This window comes from Enhydra lutris, unplaced genomic scaffold (assembly GCF_002288905.1).
Source record: "Enhydra lutris kenyoni isolate GAN:26980312 unplaced genomic scaffold, ASM228890v2 scaffoldscaffold50, whole genome shotgun sequence".
Classification (NCBI taxonomy): Eukaryota; Metazoa; Chordata; class Mammalia; order Carnivora; family Mustelidae; genus Enhydra; species Enhydra lutris.
The window spans coordinates 9,181,833-9,191,816 of NW_019154134.1; the positions used below are offsets into that span (position 1 = coordinate 9,181,833).

A 9,984-nucleotide genomic window follows, 5' to 3' on the forward strand; every position below is an offset into this window, starting at 1 on the left:
ATTACTCAGCACAATGCCTGGCAGAATATCCACGCCCAACCCCTATTGACAGTCTTTTCTTCTAATGTCTGGTTGGTGTTTCAGTAATGAAATATTGTCTTTTAATTCATTGATTTAAAGAAAATCCCCTGGGGGTTGAAAAATCCCCTAGGGTTGAAAAGTTCCAATACAGTTTAAAAGGCAAACTTTCCATTGCTTTATGATCTCATCTTTTTAAATTCAGCCTTTTCTGTTTTTTTTTTTAACTCTGTGGAGTTGGTCTCTGAGCAAGGCTGTTAAATAAGGGTTCTATGCTGGAAACCTCTCAATCACTCAAGTGAGACAACCAAATGAAGTGGTTTAGCACACAGGTGCTGGAGGCACACTGCCAGACCACACTGGGCAGGGATTATGTTACCCCTCTGCTTCCATTTACTCCCCTATAAAATCGGATGAATCGCAGCCCTCTCCCACTGGTTGTTGTCGGGATTTACCAAGTAGTACACAAAGTGTTTAGAAGACCTAGCGAATGCCCAGAATATGCTGGCCTCTGTCATTAAACAAAGTGAAACCATTTTCCTTTCTACCTACTAGAAGATCACAGAAATGTCACACGTCAAGTTGAATGTCAAGTTGAATCTACTTTGGGAGATTGCTGTTTTACCAGCATAAAGGAATATTAACATTTTCTGAACCAAAATTTGGACACTAGCTTGTCAAGTGGAAACATAACCTGTGGCACTGAGACACAGTATTTTAAATGAAGACTGTTTTAATGATCCTATAAGCAAACAAATGAACAAGACCTCCATGTAATTACATTTCAAAATCTTTCTTCTTAAAAAATTTTAAGTGCAAATGAAATGACTTTTATTGATTCTGAAGTGAGGACTGCAAATATTATGCAAATAAAGAAGCATCTGGGCTCCAGGTATCATTCTCTGATGTAGCTGGAGAATTATTGACAAGGATAAAGGGCTAGACTTCCTTTTTCAAAAACTCATGCCATTTATCTTAATTCTGGTACATCTGATCAGAACTTCCTCTGCAACCAGGAAACTTTGCAAGTATGAAATAATCTGAAGGAGGGGATAAAGAAGAGGAACACTAAAAAGAGGAACACTCAAGCAGATTTAACCAAAAGAGTAGAGGAGAGTTTGGCTCAGCAGTCTCAAGGTAAGTGAGAACCTGATTTAAGGCATGTGGCTGATGAAAAACTATAAGGAACAAATTCATTTTAAATAATGACTTTATGTTACCATAGTTTTTAGGTGGCCTTCTGTGGCAATAATCAGTTTACAAACTGAGGGTGATGTTAATCTGTCTCTACCAGTGTATATGCTTACCATTAAGATTAGGCTTTGCTATTGTCTTGTTTCCAAATGGGCAGTATTCTGCCTTTGAAGATTCCAGAAGTCTATCAATCATTTGTGATTTTAAAACAAATGAATAATTGTTAGGTAGTGTGTTGGAACTGTTTTCCAAAACAGGAACAGCCTTCTTGCATATTGGGCAAAATGAGACTAATTGGGGTGTTAAGCCAGCTTTGAAGGGCTCTTGTTTAACATATGGTTTCCATTCTAGTAGGTCTTTCCATTTTGCCTCTCAGATGTTTTCCTATTAAGTTGTTTTAGAGCATAAAAAGGATGTATTCTCTTTTAAGAAGTCTTCTTGTATTTATCTCAGTAAACACTTCTTCGACAGTTTTCCTATTTGGAATATTCTGGATTGTCTACATAGCACAACATAGATGGTAAAAATAAATTCTCATCTTGGAAATGGTGAGGGCAATTTATTACCTAATGTTCAGCAATAGTCAGCATTCCCCATTTTGTTGCAAGCTTAGAATTTTAAAAAGGTGATTAATTTTAATCTATATTTGAAATTCAGTTCAAATATGCTACCAAATTTTTACTTAAATGAGTAATCATTTATACCATAAATTATCTTCCTACAATCAGTTCTTATCTGTTTTAGAAAGGAAATGAGGTCTTAAAGGTTAAAATCATTTGCCAAATATTTGCCTTTGGACATAGCATTGTATCTGGTCTTTATAAAGGAGGGAACCTAGAAAGGTTCCAAAGATGTCTAGATCTAGGATGTCTGTCCATACAGTTTTATCAAATAAGTTTTATAAAAGTTAACTGCATTTCATATGTAATTCGGTGTTTTGTGTGAAATGCCAAACTGAAAATTTTCACGTTGATGTAGTCCAACCTTGAACAAATTTAGGAAAGTTTACTTTCAGGTGTGAACACTCACTAAAATCAGGACTCAGCTTTGTAGGGTTACTTTTTCCCTGTTTATTGTTGCCACTGTTATCCTAATGCTGCTTGCTCCATTTACTAACAAATATTTAAGAAAGTAGCTCTTCTTTGTCTAGTACTGGTTTTGGTAATATAAAAATAAGTAAGAGCTCCATCCCTCTAGAAGCTCAGAGCAAATCAAGCTATAAAAGTTTAGCAATAGATGTTCTTTATAGCCATTTATAGAACTTTGGTTAAGAATAGTATTTTGGGGCAAATTTTACTTGACTCTTGGATTCAATCGCTTCTTAATTATTCAAGAAGTTAAATTCTTTAATCCTCTCCTTACTCTTCTCTAAAATAGGCATTAGAATTAGTATCTAATTCATATGGCATCTGTAGGATAAATGAGATAATCCATGTAAAAGTGTTTAGAAGGTGATCCAAAATAAGCTCTTAACTAAATATTATCAAAGGTGACATTCAATAGATGATGATAATCATCCCACAAGCACTGTTAACAATATTGGATGACTATAGTTAACAATACTGTATTGTGTATTTGAAGGATGCTAAGAGAGTAGATCTTAAAAAGTATTATGAGAAGAAAAAAGTTATACTATGTGAGGTGATGGTCATCAGCTAAATTTAGTATGGTCATCATTTCACAATATGTATCATGTTGTATTTCACATATGTATTCATATGTCAAATTATGCTATATACCTTGAACTGATACAATATTATGTATCAATTATATATCTCAATAAAACTAGAAATAGCAACAACAGTGAAAATGGTATTAGATGTAACTGTTTCTGTGTCTAGGCTGAAAACATACAGTAATAATATTTTGTTGATAAAATCATAATACAACACTCAGTCTGGTTGAACACTTTTCATTTCTTATCTCTTTGCCATTTTAAAACCTTGGCAGAAAACAGTCTGAAAATATCTTAATTGAAAAGTTGTTTTCTGCAAGTTGTGAGAACACGAGTTATAGAAAGCCTTTCAAAGTTTGTTTTAGATATTTTGTGGTAGGTCAAAGAGCTCTTTTCTTCTTTTAAGTATGAACTATATCCTTTAGGGGTGCATGGGTGGCTCAGTTGCTTAAGCATCTGCCTTCAGCTCAGGTCATGATCCCAGGGTCCTAGGAATGAGCTTTGCATCAGGCTCCCTGCTCAGTGGGGAGTCTGCTTCTCCCTCTTCCCCTCACCCCCACTTGTTGTCTCTTTCACTATCTATCTCTCTTCTCTCAAATAAATAAATAAAATCTTAAAACAGAACAAAACACCTATACCCTTTAGAAGACGTATCTTAAGTTTTAAATGACTTAAGCAATTAGATGCTGAGATTTGGAGTCATTTGTTTCTTAACTCCCTTATTTAATAAAATGTCAACTGAATTTCTTTCCTGCACTAGGTACTGTGCTATTCTCTAGGAATATACAGCGAAAAGACCTGATCCCTGCCCACCATTTAACCAGGTGGGAAGACACACAATTTGCTGTAACTTAAGCTGTCATGCTATAATAGAGAATGGCCTCATTTATAGGGGAATACAGAGGAAGGAGTGATTAAGGAAAAGGCCTCACAGAGAAGGTGATAAATAATGGAAATTATTGTGCAGGTATAATCCTCTCCCTTTCTCTTATTGCATTCAAATCATTGTCTTTCACTTGAAAACTATTAACATTATTGTCAAAATCCATGTTGAAATCTAATAAAACTACTCAGGTTTGAGCAGATAGAAGTTCTTCTCTTTTTCTCTTCTAACAACAGCTAGTACTATATTCTCTTTTGAGTCACAAACTCACTAAATGACAGTGCTTAATATATTGGCAGATATTGACAGATTTTTTTATTATGCTATGTAATAAATATGCAATTAATTTGTTTTTTAATTTATAGGAGGTGTATGGATGGCAGATCGTCCAACCTTCTCTTTCTTGAGTTGTCTGCTCTGCCATTATCTTCCACTCATTTTTGCTTTGTCTTGTGATTCATTGATAGAAAGTGAAGTGAAGTCAATTAAAATCCCCCCCGACACAGTGCAATTATACATTGAGGACTGTAATGCAAAAAGCATCACATACAACGAGAAGGATCGTCCAAGGCTACATTTATTCAGTCTCTCCTCTGATTGTATCAGGACTTTGCCAAATGATGTTCTTCCACATCTGAAAAAGAAATGTCAAAAAGAGCTTCCAGGATTATTTTTAAACTCCACCCTAAGAGGAATTACATTTGTCTGCACCTGTGAATTCATTAAGGGCTCCCCCATGCCACGAAACAACAGTGCTTGTGCAGAAATGTTAAAAAGCTGTGGAAATACACCAGTGGCCACTTCTATAGGAATTTCCCTTCTTCTCCTCTTGTTAATCTGTGGAATTGGGTATGTTTGGTGCTGGAAACATGGTAACCCGGTGCATTTTCCCTTACCAAGGGTCTTGCAAAGGAGAAGCAGCAGGAGAAAAGACAATACTAAAACACTCTCAAGTCTCCTCACTATCAGCTCAAGGCATAAAATCTCAGTTCAGAACCAGCACTGCAAATCTTCTGGAAGAGGGACTAACACTCATGGCCGCTATGAAAATGTGGAAAATGGTGATCCCAAACATAAAGAGGTAATCGATAAAGAACTGTATGAGAACACTTGGCAGACCAATTTTGAGGAGCATATCTATGGAAATGAGATGTCACCTCAATATTATAACTTCCAGAAACCCAGTACTTCTGAAGACCCTCAAGATGAAGACATATATATTCTTCCAGATCCATAATAACTTTTGAAAATACTGGGCTTAGTTATCAGAGGATATTCACTGGGACTTTTATTTTATGGATATCATTGTTAATCATGTTCTTTGGATGAAACTCAATGATCTTTCATCTCTCTCCATCCTCTGAACCTTCAGTGAATTGCTGCAGGTTAAATTCTCTTCACTAACTTTTCCCTAGATTAATTCTGTGTTATGTTATATTGATTCTTCCTTCTAAATGTTGCATGTTCCCTTTCTTTCTTATTTCTATCTCCACCATCTCTTTCTGGCTCAAGATTGTGTCAGTCTTCTAACTCGTCTTTCTGGCTCCAGATTCTACCTATTCAGTCAGTTCCCATGACACTGCCAAATTTGCCTTCAGAAAATATTCCCAGTGCCACACCACTCCTTCGCTTAAAACTTCTTAATGGCTCCTCTTTGCAAAAGACATACTGCTTATAATTCTAACTCCAGAACTTGCTATTTGCCACAGTTGGTTCGAGTTCACTTTTTCAGTGACTTCTAGTAATTTCTCACTTCTCTGCTTTCATCAGAAACATCTGAAAACCTGCCAAACTCATCCATCTTCCTTGACTTTGCTTGTCTGCCCCCTTTCAAGCCTGCCTCAGGCTGGCAGCTTCTTCCATAAGTCTTTGAGTTATTCCAAACCTACCTTTATATTTTCCTTTTCTCATCTCCTGTAGATTTTGCTGCCTGTTTAATTCTCTGGGAATTTAAACAAGTGAATGCTTTCTATGGCATTTTATGATTTAATGTCATATGAGAATGTCTTAAATTCCTTGCTAAGTAACAAGGAAGTGCCTCATCTTCATATTTAACTAAACTGCCTAGACCATCATATGAGGCATTTGGTATGATTCAATTGACAAAGAATTAAATTGTACACTTTGCTCACTAGTTTTGAGAAAAATCCAATAAATTCATCCACTAAAGAAATATTTTTGGAGTACCTTCTATCTACTTTTACTCTGCACATGGTGGGAGTAAAACAGTAAAAAGAAAGGCATAGGTCCTGAACACGTATTGTCTAGCAAGGGAGAAAGGACAATTAAAAAAACAAAAAACAAAAACAAAAAAAACTGTGCTACTTCTTAAGCTATGTATCATATCTTACCCCTGAACTCAGCCTTTTATATGCTGCTCCGAATCCTTCAGGCTGAGGCTCTGCAAACACCACATTTTTCCTTTGCCAAGTGGGTCCATATTAGGCTCTGTTCATAGGAAGCAGTGCGGAAGATGGGTAGATGAGAGGAACCCAAAAGGACTTGCTCTTCCTCACTCTCCTTGTTGCCCCAGTGGGTACCATTGCCATGCATTTTACCCCAGCATCACCAGTTGTTTGCAGTTCCGAGTTTTTTCCAGCATTCTCAGAAACGGCTTGATTGCATCCTGTCAGAGGTGCCAGTACCACCCAGGTAACACCCTCTCCTTGGAATCTGAGAAGCAGCTCCTCAGAGCCTCCTCCAAGCACCTGAGGTAGAGATGGAGACAAATGGGACCGTCAGAGCTCCAGATCCCAGCCCCAGGTGCGGGGGCCATCTCCTGCTCTCACTGTCTCTGTAGTCCTCTTTCATCTTTTCAGTCAAATAAGACCTTTTTGTTAATTCTCTGTATTAAATTCTAAAGAATTTTAATAGGATGGTCAAACAAGGCCTCTCTGAGGACACACTTAAGCTGGGCCTTGAGGGTAAAAGGAGTTAACCATGCAAATTTGAGATGAGTAGGGATGGTACCAGCGTGTGAAAAGCTTCCCCATTTGATCTGGCCTGGGGAAGCTGCAGTGCTAGGAAAACCATTGACAGTGCGGCCCTAGTCTTTGGAGGAACGGCCACAGGACTTAATGATGGACTCACTCTGTGTGTTCGATAGGGTAGGGTTAGGATTGAGGGGTTGTGGGAAACAGAGAAATCTAGAAGACCCATCTTATTTCTAGCTGGAGCATCAGGGGCAATTATAAAGCATTTCAGTGAGATGAGAAGGACAGAGATGAAACAGTTTTGGAGGCTGTGTCAAGAATGACTTGGGCTGCCACTAACAGAAAATGAGACTACATTGGTTTAGACAAATACACCTTCATTTATTTCAAATAACGTGGACACTGAAGTGAGGCATTTAAGGGCTAGTGAACTAGGCTAATGGTACCATCAGAGATGCATGTTCTTTCTGTGTTTCCTCTCTGCCATCCTTAGTGCTGTAACTTTCAGCCTCATTTGTATTACCTCATGATCACCAAGTAATTGTGGAACCTGCAAGCTTTGTATATGTGTTCTGATCCTCAAGAAGGATGAAAGGAAAAGACAATATCAGGAGATAATCTATTTATATGTCGTTGGCCAGAATTGAGTTATACAGATCCATGGAAACCACCAGGTATTGGAGTGGATGGGAAATTGAATTGTGACCTTTGATGGCCTCATAGGAAAGGAGACAAAGGAAAAGGAAGTTACAAATAGAAGTTAGGTCAGTCAACCTACTATCAAAGGGGCAAAATCAATTTTGGACATGTTTATTCTGACATGCCCTGAGACTTAAGTGGATTCTGGAGGAGAGCTCCTAGCTGGATATGTACTATTGAGATCGTAAGCATGTAGGTGGTATCTATAGGAGTAGAGATTTATGGGATCACATGGAGCAAAGAGTAGAGAACCAAGAGAAGAGGAGAGGAATCCAGGAGTCCCCCCTCAGATTGCAATATTTCAGTGGTAGATCAGTGAGGAGAATCTAGCAAAGGAGGCTGAGAAAGAATGGCCAGTGGGGAGTGCCATGAATTCTTAGGATCTCTGAGAATGGTGGTTGATACTGTGAAACAAATGATATATTGACACATACATTATAGTTTACTTTCTAGAGGTAGGATGAATATTTGATACTTGTTTATTCTCTTTGGCCAGAAAAGCTAGTAAAAGTCTGTGTAGAGGAAGTATTTAGTCTATTATCTTTTACCCAGTTTCCATCCTGACTTCTTTTTTGAATGAATTCTAAGTTTTTTATCAGTTGAAATCTCTTCCTACTTTCCTTACTAGCAGTTCTTTTTTTTTTTTTTTAAGATTTTATTTATTTATTTGACAGAGAGGAGAGAGATAACAAGTGGGCAGAGAGGCAGACAGAGAGAGGGGAAAGCAGGCTCCCTGCTGAGCAGAGAGCCCGATGCGGGGCTCGATGTGGGGCTCGATCCCAGAACCCTGGAACCATGACCTGAGCCTAAGGCAGAGGCTTAACCCACTGAGCCATGCTGGTGTCCCTCCTTACTAGCAGTTCTTGATGGAGGTGGGCAAAGAGGAATAAAAGAGGTTGTCATTCACCTTCTCTTTTTACCGTGCATACTCTCCATTCTTCGTCATCCCTCCGGTTTTGATTCCCTCTTTTCTTCTTTCTCTCATGTCCCATTCCTCCCTCGCTTCTTCACATCACCCACCCCAACTTTCCCTCCTTCTCCTCTCTCTTCCTCTCTGTCTCCTTCAAATTTTTATCTGCTCCTTGCATCCTTTATTCCAATATTTCTCTGCCTTCTTAAAATCCCAAAAGCAAAAATGTCCTTGAGAGATAAAGATAATAACATCTGTCTGCATCTACTGAGAGTAGCAGCTTGTGTTATATTATTAGCAAAAGTGACCACTTGTACCACAATTAAAAGAGGAAGGAGGTCAGGGATGCAGGAAAGGAGACAGGAACATCAAATATGAGTGCAGCTTTTCTGTGTACTCTGGAGATGTAAGCATCTTCATATCCTATGACTTATAGCTAATCTCTGTAAGACTCCATGGCCAAGATTGAGCACCTGGCTTCTTCGGCTTGCTGCAGCCTTCAGCTTGAAACATTTCTCTTCACATAGTTGATGAGTTTTCATCAATGATGGGCAAGCTATTGAACAATATTAAAATGATATTTTGACTTTTGCTTTATTTTTGTTGCTTGGTGAACAATAAAATATGTCAGAGAATCAACTTGGCTACCTTTGTTACTGTTAAGACATGAGGGTAACGGCTTTTATTTCTGGAGGTCTAAGAGTCATTGACCATAGTTAGGGTATTATGTACTAGATTATAATCATCATCTGCTTTCTCTGCCCTGGAGTCAAGAATAAGAAGCTTCCAGGTAGAAGGAGGCTCCTTAAAGACATCAGAAGACTGTTTGGATTTGAAGGGTATTATTTGAGGAGGCTAAGCTCTACTGTCTAAAGAAGTGAGTGAAATATGGTCATCTAATCGAGTGTTGGCATCAGAGTGATGCTCACCTCATAGAATTCTCTGGAAGAGTTGTACAGAATTGGTATTTCTTCCCTAAGAGTTTTCTTTGGAGAGGCTCTATGAGCCTGAAATTTTCTTTGTGAGAAGATTCAAAAATACAAATTCAATTTCTTTGATTGAGATAGGAATATTAAGTTATCTATTCTTAAATGAACTCAGGTAGTTGATATTTCAGGAAATGTGTCCATTTTTTCTAAGTTTTTGAATCTATTAAATTATTTATAACATCCCCATATTATCTTTCTAATATCTGTATGTAATGGTATCATCTCCTCATTCTTGATATTGGTAATTTGTGTTTTCTATTTTCAAGTGGTTTTACTGATTTTTTTTATTGTTCATAAGTATTCTATTTCCTTGACTGCTGCTCTTAATTATATTTTTTATGTTTAATTAGCTTTAATTAGCTCCTCTCTTTCTAGTTTCTTAAAGTGGAAGCTGATGTCATTGGTTTGAGTCCTTCTTTGTTTGTATAGATATTTAGGGCTATACATTTTTCTGTAAGTACTACTTTAACTGTGTCTTATACATTTTGACCTGTTTTTTTTTTTTTTTTTTAAGATTTTATTTATTTATTTGTCAGAGAGAGAGAGGGAGAGAGAGCGAGCACAGGCAGACAGAATGGCAGGCAGAGGCAGAGGGAGAAGCAGGCTCCCCGATGAGCAAGGAGCCAGATGTGGGACTCGATCCCAGGACGCTGGGATCATGACCTGAGCCTTCGGCTCAGGTC

At 37.8% G+C, this 9,984-nt stretch overlaps 1 protein-coding gene and 1 long non-coding RNA gene across 6 annotated transcripts in view; one reads left to right on the top strand and one right to left on the bottom strand.

Annotated features, from left to right (window-relative positions):
- The first annotated feature begins 662 nt into the window (after positions 1-662).
- LOC111156949 (GRB2 binding adaptor protein, transmembrane) lies at positions 663-5,945 on the top strand. Of its 2 annotated transcripts, none has more exons than XM_022518121.1 (2): positions 663-1,155; positions 4,136-5,945. In XM_022518121.1, exon 2 carries the CDS (start codon positions 4,147-4,149, stop codon positions 5,005-5,007), a length of 861 nt encoding a protein of 286 aa, XP_022373829.1. In that variant the 5' UTR covers positions 663-1,155; positions 4,136-4,146; the 3' UTR covers positions 5,008-5,945. The 2 variants fall into 2 exon arrangements, with proteins under 2 accessions (XP_022373829.1, XP_022373830.1); XM_022518122.1 differs by having other exon boundaries at positions 1,054-1,155; positions 4,238-5,945.
- Positions 4,330-9,984, bottom strand: part of LOC111156950 — a 27,269-nt gene continuing 21,614 nt past the window's right edge. For all 4 annotated transcript variants that reach the window (XR_002641261.1, XR_002641263.1, XR_002641262.1 and 1 more), the window contains 2 exons: positions 6,122-6,478; positions 4,330-4,404 (listed from right to left, as the gene is read on the bottom strand). This is a non-coding gene — a long non-coding RNA (uncharacterized LOC111156950). The remainder of the gene's footprint in view (positions 4,405-6,121; positions 6,479-9,984) is intronic.